General features: G+C 54.9%; 1 protein-coding gene across 2 annotated transcripts in view; it reads left to right on the top strand.

The window, feature by feature from the left end:
- The window catches only part of SIDT1 (SID1 transmembrane family member 1), an 81,283-nt gene that overhangs the window by 58,028 nt on the left and 3,368 nt on the right, over nt 1–19,887 (top strand). Inside the window, exons 17-24 of one of the 2 annotated variants that reach the window (XR_012897137.2) lie at nt 187–304; nt 950–1,086; nt 4,299–4,407; nt 6,425–6,501; nt 8,162–8,208; nt 8,306–8,397; nt 10,411–10,516; nt 11,155–11,184. Coding sequence is in view for 1 of the 2 variants with exons in the window: in XM_006132924.5 (XP_006132986.3) it covers nt 187–304; nt 950–1,086; nt 4,299–4,407; nt 6,425–6,501; nt 8,162–8,208; nt 10,411–10,516; nt 11,155–11,265; nt 16,833–16,946 (819 nt within the window). In the remaining variant the exon portion in view is untranslated. Of the gene's footprint in view, nt 1–186; nt 305–949; nt 1,087–4,298; nt 4,408–6,424; nt 6,502–8,161; nt 8,209–8,305; nt 8,398–10,410; nt 10,517–11,154; nt 11,266–16,832; nt 16,947–19,887 lie in introns of those variants that run through there. The other variant, XM_006132924.5, reaches the window with a different exon arrangement.

The following is a 19,887-nucleotide window of genomic DNA, read 5'->3' as shown; positions in this document are numbered from 1 at the left end:
CCCTAAGCCCTCCCTAGAGTTCCATTTGGCTGGGTCTTGGGCTGCAGAGTAGCCTGGCAAGGTGCTGTTGTGCGCTATACGCACTGTACACGTGGCATTTAGCTTGGGCAACACGGCAATGTAAGCTCTGATTAGTGCGGCTCTGACCCCGGGTCCATTTTGTTCTCTCCCCTCCTCCTCTCCCAGGAGTATGGAATCCCCAAACACTTTGGTCTTTTCTATGCCATGGGCATTGCTTTGATGACGGAAGGGGTTCTCAGTGCTTGCTACCACGTCTGCCCCAACTACTCTAATTTCCAGTTCGGTAAGTAGAGCGTTCCAGCCAATAGCGAAACGTATGGGGAAGAGCCACTGGGCTTTCGCCCATGCAAGTGTGAAGCAGATCAGCCCAGTGGAACTTTGCCCCCCTCCCCACTGGTGGGGGTGACCTCTTCAGAACTTGCCCACTGGTTGGGTGCGCAGGGACCGGGTAGCTAAGGCTGTGAGTTTTGCACTGCAGTTGATGAGGCACCGTCCAAGTGAATGTGTCAGCGCCCTGCTAGAATTCCCTTCACCTCTGGCACTCGGCATTTAAAGGTAGCATAGATAAGGCCTAAATGGTTTGCTTCTGAGATCCTGACAGCCCCTCTTTTAAAGGGGGAAAAAAAAGTCATGGACCACTATCCACTATGTGGACCTCAGCCCCTTTGGCCTAGAAACTGTCTCCCTGTAGGCTAAGTTGTCTGTTCCCTCCAGGTGGCCCTGTGCTGCACTGGCATGTTCCAATCATGCCACAAGGCTTCACAGTGCCCAGGGGAGCTCGCAGGGAATATCGGAGGCCAGCCAGGGCAAACTGGCATAGCTCTAGGGAGTTGATTTACAGACGCTCTCTGAAGAGCTGTCCCAGTTCCCTGGGCTGCGAGTAAAGAAAATCCTCGTCTTCACTCTCTCTGTTCTCTTCCTTCCCCAGACACCTCCTTCATGTACATGATTGCAGGGCTCTGCATGCTCAAGCTGTACCAGACCCGCCACCCTGACATCAACGCCAGTGCCTACTCTGCGTATGCCTCCTTCGCCGTGGTCATCTGCCTGGCTGTCCTTGGCGTGGTATGGCTTTCTCCTCTCCTCCCCCGCCCCCTCTGCTCCCCGGGAGGGAGAAGCACTGCTGTGCCAATGGAGAAGAAGTATGGTATAGGGGGTGGAGGCACAGGGCAGCGGGGACTGCAAAGCCTGCTGGCACTTGAGGGGGGGGCATGACCCTACCACAGGGCCTTGGCTCTCATTTCATAAAAGAGAAGTTTCTCATTTGTATGGCTGGGCTGGGGCGCTGGACCAAGTTGCCTGTGGAGGTGCTGAGAGCCGTGGGGGTGCTGTCAACCCTGGGAATGATGCAAACCACTTCAAGCCAGGAGGCACCCCTAGGTGCAGCCTCTTATGGGGCTGGAAGGAAACCTCAGAGCCGTGAGCTGAGACTAAATGGTGCGGCTGCTGCTGTCGCTGTTCTGGGCTCTCTCTGGGGAGCGACTGGAGGAGCAGCTGCCTTGGTCCCTTCTGCCACTCAGGGGCAATTCCACCCAGATCCTGCAGAGAGAGGGAAAGGGAACCCTCTCCTGCAGGCTCAGTCTCCTGGCACGCCTGCTTTGACTAGGTCGGGTAAACTAGTTTACATGGCTCCGATGACGGAGCCATGTAGTCTAGACACACCCATACAATGGGTCCCGGTTGGGGTGCACGAACCTGCCTCCCAAGAAGTCTGGGGCTGGGCACAGGTCAAGCGGGGGGGGCGGGGGGAAGAAGCGATGCTAATGTGCTCTAATCAGAGTGCACGTTCTCCATCACAAAGGCCAATGCTGTGCAGGGTACAGTCTATTGCAGCTGGCAGGTTGCTCTCAGGAGAGGCCCAGGGCTGGGGTAATGGGAGGCTATGGGGCTGGAGTGGCCGTGGCACGTGGGGAGACCCAGGAGTGACTACAGCGTGAGCACTCACTCTGGGGAGTGGGGCTAAGGCTGCAATTGCGGGGGAGAAGCGGGCGTCAGAATTCAGGAGAGAAGCTTGTGCGCAGCCTGTGTGTGTGGCTCTGCCCAGTGCCTTGCTTTCGTGCTCTCGCAGCCCCATGCAGGCCGCACTCCTCTGAGACTTCTCAGTCCCTTCCTGGATACTGTAACGTTGGCTAGAAGGTCGGGCCCAGCGGGTAGTGATCAACAGCTCGATGTCTGGTTGGCGGTCGGTTTCTAGCGGAGTGCCCCAAGGATCGGTTCTAGGACCAGTTTTGTTTAACATCTTTATTAATGATGTGGATGAGGGGATGGATTGTACCCTCTGCAAGTTTGCAGATGACACTAAGCTAGGGGGAGAGAGAGATGTGCTGGAGGGCAGGGATAGGCTCCAGAGTGACCTAGACAAATTGGAGGATTGGGCCAAAAGAAATCGGATGAGGTTCAACAAGGACAAGTGTAGAGTCCTGGACTTGGAAAGGAAGAATCCCAAGCATTGTTACCGGCTGGCGACTGACTGGCTAAGTAGCAGTTCTGCAGAAAAGGACCTGCGGGTTACAGTGGATGAGAAGCTGGATATGAGTCAACAGGTGCCCTTGTAGCCAAAAAGGCTAATGGCATATTAGGGCGCATTAGGAGGAGCATTGCCAGCAGATCTAGAGAAGTGATTATTCCCCTTTATTCGGCTCTGGTGAGGCCACATCTGGAGTATTGTGTCCAGTTCCAGGCCCCCAATTACAGGAAGGATGTGGACGCATTGGAGAGGTTCCAGTGGAGGGCGACCAAAATGATTAGGGGGCTGGAGCACATGACCTATGAGGAGAGACTGAGGGATTTGGGTTTGTTTACTCTGCAGAAGAGAAAAGTGAGGGGGGATTTGATAGCAGCCTTCAACTTCCTGAAAGGGGGTTCCAAGAGGCTGGAGAAAGGCTGTTCACAGTAGTGAGGGATGGCAGAACAAGGAGCAATGGTCTCAAGTTACAGTGGGAGAGGTCTAGGTTGGATACTAGCGAAAACTATTTCAGCAGGAGGGTGGTGAAGCACTGGAATGGGTTACCTAGGGAAGGGGTGGAATCTCCATCTCTAGAGGTTTTTGAGTCTCGGCTTGACAAAGCACTGGCTGGGTTGATTTAGTTGGGATTGGTCCTGCCTTGAGCAGGGGGCTGGACTTGATGACCTCCCGAGGTCTCTTCCAGCTCTATGATTCTATGAATGTTTCAGTCCACATTGACAAAGCAAAATCAACTTTGGGCCTTGGTTTAAATCCCCATAGAGGCTGCTACTCTCGTAACCCCTCATTGCTCAGATTTTCTAATATGAAACATGAATCTATGCTGCACTTATATTTAAAGAGAGGAGCCAGGATTCACATGGCTGTGTGCTACCAGGCTGCGACATTGAGGCTGATAGTTTAATCACACACGGATCCTGAGAAATTCCAGTTCACGATTCCTACAGTTATTTTAGTTTTGTTTTATTATGTGTGCACTACAATAGAGTTTCATCAGGTGAACACAAAATGCTGGGCAAAGAGACCTAAGATCTGGCAAATGCAAATAATACCTTGGATCCTATGGCCCTAAATACATCTAGAGCAGGGAGCACTTTGTGTTTTCTCTGTGTATGTTGTGAGATCATGCAGAGAAACTCCATTGTGTTGTGTGCACCCACAGGGCAGACATTGAACTGTGGGAACCTTTCACTAGCTCTCTCTTTCCTGCCTCCTTAATCTACAGTTGCTATCGTAATATTGCAGTGACACACGTCTCATGTATCATTGCCTGCTCATACCTAAAAGGGATGAGCAAGTGTGTTACATTGAGCACCTTTCTTTTGGCACTGAGGGAAATATTATCTATGTGGCTGGGCAGGAACAGGGGCTTGGAGAGTCTGTCCTCTGAAGGATCACACCTGTCTCTGTTGTTTGTGCTCTTTCCAGTGATCAGCTGGCGCATCGCCTGGTTTCCTAAGACATGCGGTCTTCCCTGTGGTCTCTCCTTTGTGCATCTGCAGGGCAAAACCACCTGGCTGGGGTTGTTTTGAGTTTGCACCTGCCAAGAATGGCCCATTTTTCAGAGCAGCACCGGCAGCTCCCTCACTTATTTCAGTTGGAATTGTGGGGGCTCAGCACTCCTTTTGTTGAACTACCTAAACACGGGTTGCGGAATCTGGCTCTTGGCAACCAGGCGGAGTGCTTTGGCCCTGTCCTTGAGCAGGTGCTATGCTTGGGGCGCGTTTCTGATAGCCAGGGGGAGGAGCTGGAGGCTGAGTGACTGGGGGCAGTGCTTGGAAACTTCCTGTTTGTTTTTCCGTGTTGGTCCCAGGTGTTCGGCAAGAACGATGTGTGGTTTTGGGTTATCTTCTCCTTCATCCACGTCGTGGCCTCACTGGCTCTCAGCACTCAGATTTACTACATGGGCCGCTTCAAAATGGGTAAGCTCTGAGGCTTGGGAGAAATTGGCTTTTTCCCTAGGTGCTTATGCGCTTCTCGCTTGCCACCCTGAGTGAGGCCCGAGACCCCTTTAAAGGCAGTCTGGCTGCTGGCCCCTGTGCTCCAGGCTCGGGGGGGGAGGCGGGGAAGACTGGGGTGCCGTTCTCCTAATGCTGCCTTCTTGTCCTGTGCTGTTCTTACGCCTCTGTAGAGCACTACACAGGGACCCTCTCTATGGCGCTCCGGCTTACAGGGCTCCCAGGGACTCTCTGCTCAGAGTGCCCCTCTCTGTTGTGCCCAGAGCTGGTGCAGCTGGGAAGCATCTGCCCCTCTCCCTAGACATGCAGGCCCCAGCCAGCAGTTGCGCTCCACTTCTGAACCTCTTTCTTCTCTCTCTCCTGCTGTCCTTGGCTCAGATGTCCCTGACGCAGGTAACCTGCAGCTCCTTTCCTTCCCTGTTTGGCGGGTGTGCAGCAGGGTAGCAGCATGCATGTCCTTTGAGCCTGATGTGTGGGTTCTTTAGGAGTGCGATCAGTGATGCACTATGAGCCACAGGAAGCACACACGGCAGTGGAACCGCCCCCGTGCCAGTGGGGCTGAAAGTCACTTATGTTTTTTACAGATACTGTCGTGTTGCACCTGAATGGGGGTGTGTGTGCGTGTGCGCTACGACAATACCTATAAGAAATGTGAGGGGTGGAGTATGGGAGGTCAGGCCCAGGGGCTGGGAGTGTGTGTGGGGGTGCATGCAGGAGTCAAGGTTGGGGGTATGAAGAGGGGCTTGGGGCAGGAGGCTGGAGGCGTGAGGGGTGCAAGAGTCAAAGTTGGGGGTATAAAGAGGGGCTCAGGGTAGGGGAGGTGTGGGGGGTGCAGGATTCAGAGTTGGGGGTATAGGGGTGAGTGCAGAGGGGGGACAGGAGTGCTACGGGGGTGGGGCTGCAGTTGCACATACTGGTCCCTGTGTGTTGCTTTTCCTGCTGCCTTCCTTCTCTGCCCTCCCCTGGGCAGCTGGGAGCGAGAGGAAGGCAGCAGGCTCTGCACTTTCCCTCCTTCCTCGCTGAGAGTCGCAGGCAGCAGGAAAAGCAACACACAGGGGCCAGTATGTGCAACTGCAGCCCCCACCCCCAACATGGTGGAGGTGGGCTCGGGGATGGGGCACTCCCAGATGGACGGGAGCCCCAAGCCAGCCCCTCGAATCTGCCTGGCTGACTGTGGCTGAGCGTGGCAGCCTGCAGGGAGCCCTGGGAGCCAGGCGGGGAGGGCTCAGCCCCTCCCCCTGCAGCTAAATGCCCCAGCTGGTCGGCTTTTTGCGAGAGCGCTGCACCGGGGTGCGTGAGCTTCCTTCCGCCTCTGGCTCCCTTGCAGAAAGGGGGCTGCGGTCGGAGCAGGCGCACACGGGAGCTCCAGCCTGGGCACTCTGGAGTCTGTGCCGGTTCCTGGGGGCGGGGCTGAGAGCAGGTGGGATCCGTTGGGTTCAGGCTCTCCAGTCAAGGCAGTGCAGTAGTTTCAGGGGCTGGAGGAGGAGCTGCCCTCTGAGAGCTTGCAGCCTGGCAGTGGGACTGGACGAATCTCTCCCTAGGGGCAAATCCCTTAGAGGGGGGAAGTGTGGAAGCTACTTTGCCATTCCTCAGGCCTCAGCCTGTGCTCCTCCCTCCCTCTGTGGATCAGTCACAGGGTGTGCCGGGCATGCTAGGGGGATGTGAACAGTGCCAGTGGGGGAGAGGTGGGTGTTGAAATTCTGCTTGGCCAAGTGCCATTCAGCTGACAGCTGTCTGTATTCCACTGTCCCCTTGCTGAGCTGCATTCCCCACACACTGAATCGCTGTGCGCTGCTGCACCAAGGATTTGCTCCCCACAGGGATGACAAAGCCATCAGGCTTGGTGGGTGCGGGCTCCCCACTTCCATGCCCTCCTCAGTTAGCGTCACCCTGCTCTCCGGGCAGCCAGACCATCTCACTGCCCCCTCAGGGCTGTTCAGCTGGGTACCTTGACTCTCCTCTCCTCTCGTATCTCTGGCAGACTTTGGGATTTTCCGCCGGGTGGCGATGGTGCTGTACACAGACTGTATCCAGCAGTGTAGCCGGCCGATGTACATGGTAGGTGGTTTCCCCAGCTCTCGCCTGGCCTTGGCAGTTACTCAGTTGCCTGCTAGGGAGAGTTTAAAGCTACGCAGAGCATGTATGGGCAGCACATGTAGCTCTTCAAGTGATGGACAAAGAAAAAAAATTAGAAAAACCTCTCCAACCAAAAAAAGCAATGGCCCTTCGTCTGGAATGCCACATGCTTTGCCTTAGGCTGGAGGAAGCTTCTGCAGGGAGTTGAGGTGACTCAGACTACATCTACACTGCAGCCTTTTGTCGGCAGAGACAATGCAAATGAAGCACTCATTAGTATTTGTTGCGTTCTCATTTGCATATTTTCTGCCAATGAGGTTTTTGCGCAAAAACAAGCAGTGGAGACAGGGCTGTTTTGTGCAAAGCCCCCTTTTGCGCAAGATCCTGTATGCCTCCTTTTTTGAGGCATAAGGGAACTTGCACAAAAGGGTTTTTTTTTTTGTGCAAAACAGCCCTGGCTACACTGCTTGTTTTTGCGCAAAAACCTCTTCCGCAAAAAGCATCAGCAGAAAATATGCAAATGAGAACGTGACAAATACTAATGAGTGCTTCATTTGCATTGTCTCTACCGACAAAAGGCTGCAGTGTAGACGTAGCTTCAGTCAAGGTGAAATTTAAAAAAAAATCTGTTTGCCTAGGGAAGTCAGCGCTGCCCTCCAGACAGTCTCCATCTTACAGCCTTACCGTGGGAATGGCTCTTTCTGCTTTAGCTACAGAGCTGAAGCTGCTGTTATTCCTGCCTCACCCTGGGGCACATGGCGTTCTGCAGACAAAGACAAGAGGTGGCTGTTACCCAAGTCCCTTGAACTCGCCTCTTGTCAAAGGCCGTTCCGCACTGACTGCAGCCTGGCGCCTAATGTACCTTATGGGACGAGCCATTCCTGTCTGTCCCAACTGCCTGGGAATTGCCAAGCAGTTCGGCTTCACACCCCCCTCCATTACTTTTAAAAAAGATGCTTCATTTACTTCTCCCAAGCAAGCTACCACCCTGTGGACCTTAAGCAAACATTAAGGATAGAAATTCACGTCTACAACACCAGAACAAATAGAATAGGCCTGCTCTCAGCACAGGCTGACAAGCACATCTTCCACTTAGAAAGTCTGCAAAGGTTTTCACCTCCTATAGTTTCTGTAGTTAGTTACAGTGAGCTGAAGCTGATAATTCTTGTAACTGGAAATGGGTTTTTCTGGGGAAAAAGGGAAGTTCTCTTGTGTATTTGACAGTTCTTTGTGCTTAATCATTTTTCCCTATTCCCTCGTGTAGTCGGTTTCCTTTGCTGACTGAGAGAATGTTTTTTAAAGAAATAGGAAAAATCGTATTTATAAAATCACAAAACCTGATCAGAGAATTCAGGGGTAGATGCATTACCGGAAACATTTTGGAACAGATTATTTTCCACTTCACAATATCTCCTTTACAATCCATAAACATGGGATCAATTTGTTTTCCTAGCACAAATATTCATAGTAAAAGGATTTGAGAGTCACACGTTCTCGGACTTGTGAAAGGCAAATTTTAAATCCACGCACGTGTCTTGAACTGCGGTGACTGAGTTCCCGACCGGTGCTCTTTGACGCATTTTGTACAGCTTAGGTGAAGACCGGACGTTCCGCCCCAGTGATTATTGTGTTTTCTCCCCAGGACAGAATGGTGCTGCTTATTGCTGGAAACCTGGTCAACTGGTCCTTGTGAGTAGCACCGGGCGTGGGCATGTTTCGGCATTGCTCATTGTGGGTGGCGGGGGTAGGGTGGAAATGCAGTGGTGTCTGTGTGGGTGTCTTCCAGATGCTTCTGTGGGATTTCTGCAACCCTCCAGGCATTGCGGAGCTTGAAGCCAGGGACGTGATGATCCTGTTCGAGCTGAGAAGCTAAAACAGGTCAGGCCTGCTCCGTATGTACTTGGGAGACCTCCAGCAAAACTGAGGTGTCACAGCCGGCAGTGTTGGTGGTTTGGTTTGGCAGGTGGGGTCCCCTCTAGGTGTGACATGCAGTGCACAGGGTCACCTACCCAGGGAACTCAAATCCAGTCATTGCGGCTAAGAACAAAGATGGAGATGGTGCAGCGCAGGTTTCAGCAGAGGTGACACAACCCTGGCATAGGGTCTGGGGTACATACTCAGCTCACTAGATCTCGCTGTGCAGTCATCATAGCGGTTGTCACCCATGCTATCGAGATTGTGGCTTGCTTGGGCAGGCTACCTCCTGTACAACTTGTGCTGGGTACACCTCCCCCGAGTCCAGACACGTCCAGCGCCCTGACATGAAGTTAGACCATGTTGCTGGAGGGGCCAGTTCTTGGATGAGACGTAAAATCAGAATCCTGGCCTCTTGCTGCCCTTTCCCAAGGAAACTGCTTGTTAAAAGTTAGTTTGAAGGAGTGTCTTGTGCCTCCTTATAGCCACCCTCTGCCGAATTCTTCATTTTCTGTCCTGGCTTAATTTCCTCCAAGGCTCTCTCCATTCTCTATGGACTGGGGGTAAGGCAGGAACAGCTATTGTATCTTTGGCATAGCTGTGAATTTCCCTACGTTGAGGGGGCTGCTGCTTTAAAGCAGCTTTCCAGGCATTTTGCCCCCCCACTAGTGGTCCAGAGCAGACCAAAGAGAGCTCTGGCCCTGCGACCACTGAAATGAAGCTACTTCTGGTTGCTTAACAGTCCATCGCCATAGCACAGCTGCCCAGGAAAGGAAAGAAAGAAGGAGAATCCCAAATTCAACTGAAAAACAAGGGAGGAATTGAGGATGTCGGAATGTCACTTTTCAGCTGGAGTTTAGCCCCTAACTTATGTTCCTAGGCAATGCCCACTGTAATTTTTAACAGCTAGTTTGTGTGCCCTGTTGTTTGTGTGGGTCTTCCAAACAGCAGCACGCCACAGGGAGCTGTGATCGCGAAACACAGAAGTTGGCAGGGGCAGGCCCCGAAACTACTTGACCGCCTTAGTTTAAAACTAACTAGAGAATCCAAGCTGAATTTGAAGTGGCTCTAAATGACGGATTCCCCTGCTGCCCAGTAGGGCCAACGAGAAAGCGGCTCTTGCAAGTCAGTAAGAGGGGCAGCAAGGGGTGCTCTAGCCCAGTGTTTCTCAATCTTTTTTTGCTCATGGCCCCCTTCTGAGCCTCGTTTACCTCTGTGGCCCCCCTCATAGCCACTGTTAGTTGGGAAAAAAGGTACATAATTTACCTAATATTCTGTTTTTTCCATGTGGCCCTGTAGAGGTAAGTGTGGCCCCTGGGGAACCATATGGCCCACGGTTGAGAACCACTGCTCTAGTCATTCCTTCTCTGCCTCCCACCCACTGACAAAATAGTGGAGAGTAAGGCCACAACCCCACTTACCAGAGGCTCAATGCACTGGCGATTGATCTTCTGAAGTTTGATTTAGTGGGTCTAGTAAAGACCCACTCAATCAAACGCTGAGGGTACCCCTGTCATGGGAGTTAAGGGAAGTTGACAGGAGCATTTCTCCCATCAACTTGCTGTGGAAACACCTTCAGCCAAGCTTGCCGCTATGTCGACTCTAGTTACGTTATTTATGTAGCTGGAGTTGCGTTCCTTAAACCAACCTTCCCCCCCCCCCCACGGTGCAGACCTGGCCTCAGATGGGAAAGCACAGAAGTGATGGCAGGATATATGGGTTGGCTGTGTGGAGGTGGGGGAAATGTCAGGAGTCCTGGGTTCTGTTCTTAGCTCTTCTACCAACTCCCTTTGGGTCAACTTGGACATGTCACTTCCCACCTTCTGCCTTAGTTTCCTATACCTAAAACAGGGCACCAAACCAAACCTGTGTCTGTCGAGTGTCTGGTGATAGCTGGAGCCATGTTCTGGAGCCCCTCTCCTGGCCTGGGCAAGAGAGTTGGTTAACGTGTCTGTCTCTGTCCCTCCCTTCTCTCAGTGCTGTCTTTGGACTGGTGTATCGGCCACGAGACTTTGCCTCCTACATGCTGGGGATCTTTATCTGTAACCTGCTGCTGTATCTGGCCTTTTACATCATCATGAAGGTAAAGGAGGTAGCCCCAGCTGCATGTCGTGATCCTGGGGCCTGCCTTTATTTTCTCTGCCTTCCCAAAGGGGGAGCAAAGGCAATTACCCGCTCAGCTGCTTTTTACAGAAATGTGGGGCAACCACACATCAGTCCCACCTTAAAGTATATGGGGTACCAATGCATTCTGGGACTCCAGAGCCCCTCTCCCTTAGAGTCCACTGCACTGTTGCTGGGAGCAGGGGTTTCTAGGCAGTTTCCACACAGAATGCTCTGTAGTGTGAGATGCCTTAGGAAGGCAGGTTGGGCTGTGATAGCTGCAGCACTTTTGATGGCCTGTACATGCCGCGGGGGACGAGCTTCTCAAACAGAGCTTGTAAAACTCCTGGGTTGGCATCTGCGAGAGGATGGAGGGCACTGTTATGTCTCTCTGCAGACAGGGCCTTAGACTCCTCCAGAAGGGCCAGAGAGGAAGTCTGAGCTTTCAAAAAGTCAAAGAGGTTGCTGATTTTCTGACCCAAAATTGAGACTAATGTTCTGGACAGTTACCCAGTGCTGTGCCTGTTGCTGTGACTGGGCGCACAGTCGGGCGGTTGCTGGGGAGGACATTGCACATTGCCTCACTGGGCTGATTCTTGTTTCTTTTCATTGTTGCAGCTGCGCAGCTCAGAGAAACTCCTGCCCATTCCATTGTTCTGCATTGTAGCCACGGCTGTGGTTTGGGCTGCAGCTCTTTACTTCTTCTTCCAAAACCTCAGCAGCTGGGAGGTAAAGTTGACACATTTATTCCTCTTGAGCCCCCTTTCTGTCTGTCTGTCCCTCCATCACTCTGCTCTGCTCCCTTTTCCTTCCCCTGCCCATACTTCCAAATGGCCCTTTTTCTCCTGCAACCATTGTCTTAGAAAAGGAGTCTGACTCTTTAATAACAGTGATGGGCAAAGAAGGAGCCAACTCTTTCAGTGTATTGGAAGGCGAGGGACTAATACAGACCTGAGTCAAAAATAATTGATACTCGCACAGGGACAGCCAAGGGCACTACGTACCACACCATTTGATCCTGCATGTTCCATATTGCACTGCCATGAATTGAGGTGGTGGTGTGAGAGTGATCCAGAAAGAACACTGGCTGTTGGTGGAGAGAGAAAATATAGCTGTGCCTTGGTAGCCCTGTAACGGGAGGTCTTGTAGAAGCTCCCAGATTTCTTTGGTGGGCAATGTCTCTTCTCTTCCGCATTCTGTTTTGTATAGAGAGGCATGGGCTTTGTCTTTCCAGTGTCTTTTTAGACTCTCTCCTGTGCTCGGCATGCTGGCCTTGCAGGAATCATAGTTCCGGAACGCCATGTTCATATAGAATATCGATTTTAAGATTCTGGGTTGGAGTAAGCAGAGAGCAGCTGACACTGGCGTTGGCTTTCACGCAGTTGTGTTACCCTGGGACTGACACAGCTGCATTAGAGAGACAGGGTAGGCAAGATAACTTCTTTCATTGGACCAGTTTCCATTGGTGAGAAAAGCTACTGGGCTTCCCCAGAGCAGAACAGACAGCATGTGCACAATAAACTACTTCTGCTAAACTAAGGGGCCATTCTGTGAAGTGGCCTGTGGACACCTCTGCAGCCTTAGGATGAAAAGGAAGTTAGGGTATGTCTACACTAGAAAGTTAGTTCGAACTAACGGACGTTAGTTCGAACTAACTTTCCTATGCGCTACACTAGCGCTCCGTTAGTTCGAACTTAATTCGAACTAACGGAGCGCTTAGTTCGAACTAGGTAAACCTCATTTTACGAGGACTAACGCCTAGTTCGAACTAGCTAGTTCGAACTAAGGGCTGTGTAGCCCTTTAGTTCGAACTAGTGGGAGGCTAAGGCTTCCCAGGTTTCCCTGGTGGCCACTCTGGCCAACACCAGGGAAACTCTATTGCCCCCCTCCCGGCCCCGGAGCCCTTAAAGGGCCACGGGCTGGCTACTCACTTTGTGCCAGTTGCAAGGCTGCCAGCACCCGTGCCTGCACAGCCTGCACCTGCCACAGGATGAGCCAGCCATCCGAGGGCTCCCAGCCCTCCACTGCTCCCCACGACCAGCCTGGCGGCTCCCGGGAGCCTGCCCGGGGGCGCAAAAGGCGGGCGCCCGCCTGGTCAAGTGCGGAGATCGTGGACCTCATCGAGGTTTGGGGGGAAGCCTCAAATGTCCACGATCTCCGCACTAGCCACCGGAACGCGGCCGTCTATGGACGCATGGCTGCCAGCCTGGCCGCCAGGGGCCACCAGCGCAGCCGGGAGCAGGTGCGCTGCAAGATTAAAGACTTGCGGCAGTCCTACTCCCGGGCCTGCCTGCCAGGGGCTGACCCGGAGGCCTGCCCCCACTTCCATGCCCTGGACCGCATCCTGGGGCCTCATGCCGTCCCTGCCCCCCGGGACGTGATTGACCCCGGGGCAGAGGGACCGCTCCTGGACACCGAGGAGGAGGAAGAGGGCTCTGAGAGCCAGGAGCCTGCCGCCAGCCTTCCCAGGACCCGGGACCCCCGAGGCACCCCACAGAGCCGCTCGCCTGCATCATCAGAGGCCGGGGAGGCATCCACCTGTGAGTACCCTCGTGTTCCCCTTATGTGTACGGGGGGCTGGGGCGAGAGGGAGCCCCGGGACCGTGCGCCTGGGCCTTGCCCACTACGGAGCAGCAGCTGGGGATCCTGCAGGGGCCCTGGCCTTGCAGAGGGGAGCTGGGTTTCACACACCTGGGCCCCTGGGGTAATTGAACGCTGGTCTTCTTGCACCACAGCTGCAGCACCGGGGACTGCAGGGCGCACCACCCCGCCTGCAGCAGCCGCCCGCGCCCGGGCAAGCAGGACAGCCAGGAACCAGGAGGACTACCAGAGGCGGCATCTCCGGTTCCTGGACCGACAGCTCCGTCTCCAGGACCACTGGGTCCAGGAGGACCTCAGGCTGCGCCAGAGGAGTCTGGAGGCCCTGGAGGAGCAGGGCCGTGCCCTGCGAGGCCACCTCCAGAGCCTGCTAGACCGCTTTCCATTTCCTCCTCCCCCTGCTCCCCCTCTTGCTCCCCCTGCTCCTCCTGCTCCTCCTGCTTCCGCTCCTGCTTCCGCTCCTGCTTCCTCCACACCCCCTGTCCTCTCTGCCCCCCCCTCCACAACCATTCCCCACCGACGCCCCCGGACCCGCAGTGTGGCGAGACGGGAGAGGCACCCAGACTCCCACCCCTGAGCTTTCCTTTCCCTTCCTCCCTTCCCTTCCCTCCCCTCCCCTTCCAGCTCCCTCGTCCCAGGTTTCCCCCTCCCTTCTCCCACCTTCATTCCTCCCTCCCCCACCCCAGTTCTCTGAAATAAACAGACGTTTTTGTTTGAAAAACAGGTGTCTTTATTGTACAGTAGATAGGGAGGGGAAAGGGGAAGGGGGGGGGGTAGGGTGGAAGAAGGCCCCGGTGGGGCATGCAGGGAGAGGTCAGTCCTCCTCCTCCTCCACCTGGAAGCTCTCCCGCAGGGCTTCCCGGATCCGGATGGCCCCCCGCTGGGCTTCCCGGACGGCGGCGGTGCGGGGCTGACCGTAGTGTCCAGCCATGCGGTCAGCCTCAGCCATCCAGGCTGGCAAGAAAGCCTCCCCCTTCCGCTCACACAAATTGTGGAGCACACAACATGCCGCCACCACGGGAGGGATGTTGTGCTCGGCCAGGTCCAGACGGGTGAGGAGGCATCGAAAGCGGGCTTTCAGTCGCCCGAAGGCCCCCTCCACCACGATGCGGGCCCTGCTCAGCCTGTTATTGAAGGCCTGGCAGGAGGGATTGAGGTGTCCCGTGTAGGGCTTCATGAGCCAGGGCTGCAGTGGGTAGGCGGCATCCCCCACCAGGCAGACGGGCATGTCCACGTCCCCGACCCTGATGTGGCGGTCGGGGAAGAAGGTCCCGTCCTGCAGCCGCTGGCACACGGAGGAGTTCCGGTACACCCGGGCGTCGTGTGCTTTGCCGGACCAGCCCACATTTATGTCCGTCAACTGTCCCCGGTGGTCACATACGGCCTGCAGGATGACGGAGAAGTACCCCTTGCGGTTCACGTACCGGGACGCCTGGTGTTCCGGGGCACGGATGGGGATGTGCGTCCCGTCGATGGCCCCCCCGCAGTTGGGGAAGCCGAGGGCGCCGAATCCCCGGATGACGGCATCCGGGTCGGCGAGGCGGACCACCCTGCGGAGCAGCACCCGGTTGATGGCCTTGACCACCTGCGGAGAGAGACACAGCAAAGCGTCAATCAGTGGGGCGCCCGGGTGGCTGGGAGCGTGCGTGCCCTGGCAGTGCCCCGCGCCCCACTCCCGGAAGCAACCCCCCTGGCGGCGTGTAGTACGGCCGGGACAGCCCGACCCCTCCGGTGTGGGGCGCTTTCGCCTCCTCCCGCCCCCCCCTTTGTCCCTGGGGCGGCCCATCCCCTCCTCGCAGCCCCCCTGCCCCCCGGCTCGGTGGCCGACGAGCGCCGTACCTGCATGAGCACTGCTCCGACAGTGGATCTCCCCACGCCGAACTGGTTCCCGACGGATCGGTAGCTGTCCGGCGTGGAGAGCTTCCAGAGGGCAATGGCCACCCGCTTCTGGAGGGGGATGGCGGGCCTCATGCGAGTGTCCCTTCTTTGCAGGGCAGGGGCGAGCCACTCGCAGAGCTCCAGGAAGGTGTCCCTCCTCATCCTAAAGTTCTGGGTCCACTGTCGGTCGTCCCAGCGCTCCAGGACGATGCGGTCCCACCAGTCGCTGCTGGTGTCCAGACGCCAGATGCGGCGGGGCACGCCGGTGCCGGGGCGCCGCCGCGGCTCCTCCACGGCCCCCAGGGCGGCCAGGCGGAGAGGCAGGGGGCTGACGTTCCCCAGGTGGTGCCAGGCAGCCTCGAGCCATTGCTGGCAGGCTTGCAGCAGCAAGTCCAGAACGTGCACCAGAAGGTGCAGGGCGAGCCGTGGCTCCATGTTGCCACCTGCGGCGGCCCCCCCGAAGGGAAGCACCGACACAGACGGGCACAGAGACCGACGCTTTGCTGTCCCTCGGCGAGGTTGGCAAGCAAGCAGGAAAAGCTGAGAACCGGCTGTCCGGGGGGGTCCCTTTAAGCACGAGCCTCAGATAGCCTCAGACAGCAGCCACACAAAGCAACTGCTGACCTGATGCCCTGCCAGAACCGGTTTCAGCTGCCCTTAAATGCCCCCCTGCGTCCAATCAGTGTGGACGCGCTAGTTCGAACTAGTTTTTAGTTCTAGATGCGCTAGTTCGAACTAGCTTAGTTCGAATTAACTAATTCGAACTAAGTTAGTTCGAACTAGCGCTGTAGTGTAGATGTACCCTTAGTGGGTTACAGATTGGTGTAATAAAACATCAATCCAGTCTCTTGAAGTCCATGGGTTTTTTAGTGTCAAGCAGAGTTATGATTTTAAGATCCCAGGTTTGTCTTTTGAAAGCATTGTGCCAGTTTTCCTGTGAGGATGAGGACTGAGAGGACAGATGTAAAGTGTTCACCCACAGGTGAGAGAGTGTTTGGTTTTTTCCAAAACTTTTTCAAAAGACAAACCTGTGAGCTTAAATTCATTCCTCTGCCAGACACCAAAAATCACAGACAGAGAGAGATGCTGGATTTATGGCTAATCGTAACCGTGTGTAACTGTTAATTCCCCTTTTTGTCCTACCACTCTAGAGGTGGTAACGGGCCAGACTATCTGGAACAGACCCTTATGATATGTGCAAACTACTTTTGCTAAACAATTGATTCTTGTATGTAACTGACCATGGGAGTTCCTTCCCCATAAGGCTGCCAACCCTCCAAGATTGTCCAGGAGTCTCTAGGTGTTATGTGATGGAAACTCTCCAGGAATACGTCCATCCAAAATTGAAGATGGCGCTAAAATGGAGAGTTTGAACTGCTGCTTTCAGTGGTGTGAGGGTCAAGGGATAAAGACGGGTGCGGGGGGGGGGGGGGGCGTGGAAATCACAGTCAGTGTTAGACTTTCTGAGCAACTCATAAGCCAACATTGCTGGGAGTCCAGGAGCTGTGTGTGTAGAGATTTGTTTCAAGAGTGAGCAAACGGGTTTTTAAGATCTGGTTCTGCCCTTGCTTACATACAAGGGCATGGCCGATGTGAGAAGGCTCGGGCAGCCTGAGCTAGGCAGCAGTTTGAATTTGCTGGCTGTTTTGCGTGGTGCCCAGGGAGCAGCCTGTGCCGAAGGGCTAGGCTGGAGCGGGGGGAGGTTTGCAGAGTGTGCGGATGGGCTATGTGAGTAACATCCCATGCAGGTGTCTGTCCCCACTCTGTAAGAGAGGGGCTGGGAGCCTGCTCCGCCTCAGCCTTCTGTCCCCTCTCCCTAGGAGACCCCGGCGGAATCCCGAGAAAAGAATCGCCCGTGTATCCTGCTGAGCTTCTTCGATGACCATGATGTCTGGCACTTCCTCTCAGCGGCGGCCCTCTTCTTCTCCTTCTTGGTGAGCCCCATCTCCTGCCCACCCCCCCACCGCGCTCTCCTGCGCCTGTTCTTCATCCCTCCATCTGTTCCCCTCCCCATCTCTCTGTCTAGCTGAGGCACGTAGATCACCTTGGCCCCCCGGGCAGCTCCTGGCACTTAGTGTTGCTGGGCTGCTTCCCGGCGCCTGTTCATGCAGTCCGCTCCTGGGGAGGATCCGCCCGTCCTGGCCTTGTCTGTCCGCCTGCACCACTCTGGGCCTGCCCCCCACGGGAACGCTCCAACTCCGAGTTCACCAGCACGGTCTCCTGCCCTGACTGAGTGGGCTTGTTTCTCACCCCCCGCTTCCATTCTTTTCATTACTTCCTGGCCTGGAGCCCCCTTGAGGACTGTGGCTGACGCAGTCATAACAGGACTGGAGACACTGCCCTTGTCCCTCTTCTCCCTCTGCGGCGCCCTCTGTCTCGGCTGGTCTTGCCTTCATGCCCAAGGGAGCCCCTCTCAATGGGAGGACACCCCATGAAGCCCCTAGCAGGAAGCTTTGGCTCCTCCTGGGCTTCCCTAATTGAAAGTGGCAGGGAAGTTGCATTAGCCAATCGGTCTGAGCTTGCTGCTCTTCCTGCCCTTGCTGTGTCATGCCAAGGGCTGCGATGCCCTGGGTAGTGGTGCAAGTGGAAATCATTTCTTGCTGGTACTGCACTCCCAGGAAAGACACAAAGGGGACGTAGTACCTCCGTGTGCCTTCTCCCCACCCCCTTCCAGCCCGGGGCCTCTATGCTCTCCACGTCCCCTCCAACACTCCCCCGACCTGTCTAAAATTTTACAGCTGCATCTGATAAACACCTGGCAGGCTGCCTCGTGCTCCATGACCCCTGTTGTATTCCCAGGTGTCACAGGATCCAGCAGAACCCCATGCTGCAAACCACCTCAGTGAAGGAAGGCTAGGAAGGCTGATCACCTCACTTTCCCTTAACACGCTATCAATGTCTCCCTTATGGCCAAACTAAACTTCTACCAGCTCGCCTTTATCTAAGGCCCGGTCTCCACTGCCACTTGACTGCACTGCAGCTTTCTAGCTCAGGGAGGTGAACTCCCCCCCCCCCCCCCCACCAATCCCCCCCCAATCGCAGCAAGCGTCAGCTCTGTAAAGTGCCAGTGTAAACAGGCTCCCGGCGCTGTTAGCGACTCCCCTTATGGAGGTGGTTTCTGTGGAGCGCTGGGAGAGCTGTCTGTCCCAGCGCTCCTGCTGTGGCTGCACATTTCACTTTAATGCGCTGCCACGGCTGCACTTCAGTTGTAGAAGTGTAGACAAAAATCTAAGTCTTGCTCTCCTCCAGGCCTTAGGGAAGCACAGATGCTGCACTGACCATCTGAGTTTGGTGGAAGAGAGGCACAGAGCTGTGTGTGCCATGTGCATCTTGGTAGCACTACAGCCCAGATTGCCCCTTTTTTATGTCAAGACGGGGAATAAACCATCAAAATCAGCTTGGCAAAACAACATGCAGGAGAACTGTCTCTGGACAGAGAAGCAATTGATCAAAACCAAATACCAGGCCAAATCCTGCTCTTATTGAAACTGAAAGGGGTTCTGCTATTGAGTTCAATGGGAACAGGCTTTGGCATTTTGAGAGGAAAGAACAAAACCACTCAAGCCAGGGCTAGGTTGCTAATACCACAGGCGTCAAAGGCAGCTGATTCATATTAGGGTTGTCAATGTGACTTTACTGTTAACCAATAAGCCTGGGCTTCTCAATTAATCCTGTCAAGTACATGCACTACCTCACCACTTGCTGCCTCTGTATCAGAGGCAGCAAGATGTGGGGGAGATGGGAGACAGTACCTGTGGGGAGCTGGCTTTTAACCTGGCTCCCCATGACTACTGGATCCTGCAGGGCCGCCTGCCTCCCCGCCCTTGCATTGCTGCTGCTGATAGAGGCAGCAGCGCAGAGGGTGAAGGGGAGAGGCGGGAGCCAGGATACGCAGGAAGCTGGCTTTCAAGCTGGCTCTCTGTGCCTGTCGGCTCAATGGAACCACCTGCCTCCCTGAGCACCAGCTTCGTGGGGCTTCCTGCTGCCCCTCCTCCTGGTCCTGCTGCCTCAGAGGCAGTGGGGTGGGGGTGGAGCAGCCTCGGTCTCTGGCGGGCCCAGGTGGGACCAGGCTCACCATGGACAGGTTAGTCTGTGGAACTGAGGCTGCACCGACATCCCACAGAACAGCCTCTGTCTGCAGTGAGCCTGGGCAACCCCGGACAGAGGCTGCTCTGCAGCAGCCTCCCCCACTCCCCCCGCCTGCTTTTAAACTGGCTTCCCTCACGGATTGGCTCCCGCCTGCTATCCTGTGCTGCTGCCTCTGTATCGGAGCATTCCCTGGGAGTGGGGCCGGGAGCGTGCTGGCTGCCAGCCCCGCCCCCCGGGGACTGTCGAATAGTCGTGTAACCGCTAAAATGTGATCCGGTTACACAATTTATTCAGTTACTTGATATCTAACATCCCTAATGCACATCAGAAAAGCAGCAGACATTTGATCTGTCTTGCAAGGGAGAAGCCAGCAGTCAATAAAGCTAGAACAATCTCTGTACCATATCTGGCTCCTAAGTCCATCTGTAAAGAGTCAAGGAAATAGGACGTCTCCAGATTACCTTAAAGACCCTAGTCCCTTGGTTAGAATGCTCCCATCAGTATATGGGCAAAGGTATGGGACTGGAGCAGGAAAGAGGCAAAATGGAGGTCTGTCCAGGCCAGGGCCTTTTAGCTTCTGCCAAGTGAAGGGAAATCTCTTCTCCCTGTGAAAGATGGTGTGAGAGTCACATGGGCAAATTACATCTCTATCACCCTGCTCTCCATATAGTTCCCAAAAAGTCCCTTAAGTCTAGAAAGGTGTTTCCAGAGTCCATTTTGAGCTAGATGTTCCTTTCAACTTGACTTGTCCCTTCATATTCTGGCTCAGTGGCATTACTGCAAGAG

Source organism: Pelodiscus sinensis, chromosome 1 (genome assembly GCF_052426305.1).
Source record: "Pelodiscus sinensis isolate ZL-2025 chromosome 1, ASM5242630v1, whole genome shotgun sequence".
NCBI lineage: Eukaryota > Metazoa > Chordata > Testudines > Trionychidae > Pelodiscus > Pelodiscus sinensis.
This window is presented reverse-complemented; position numbering and strand designations above follow the sequence as displayed.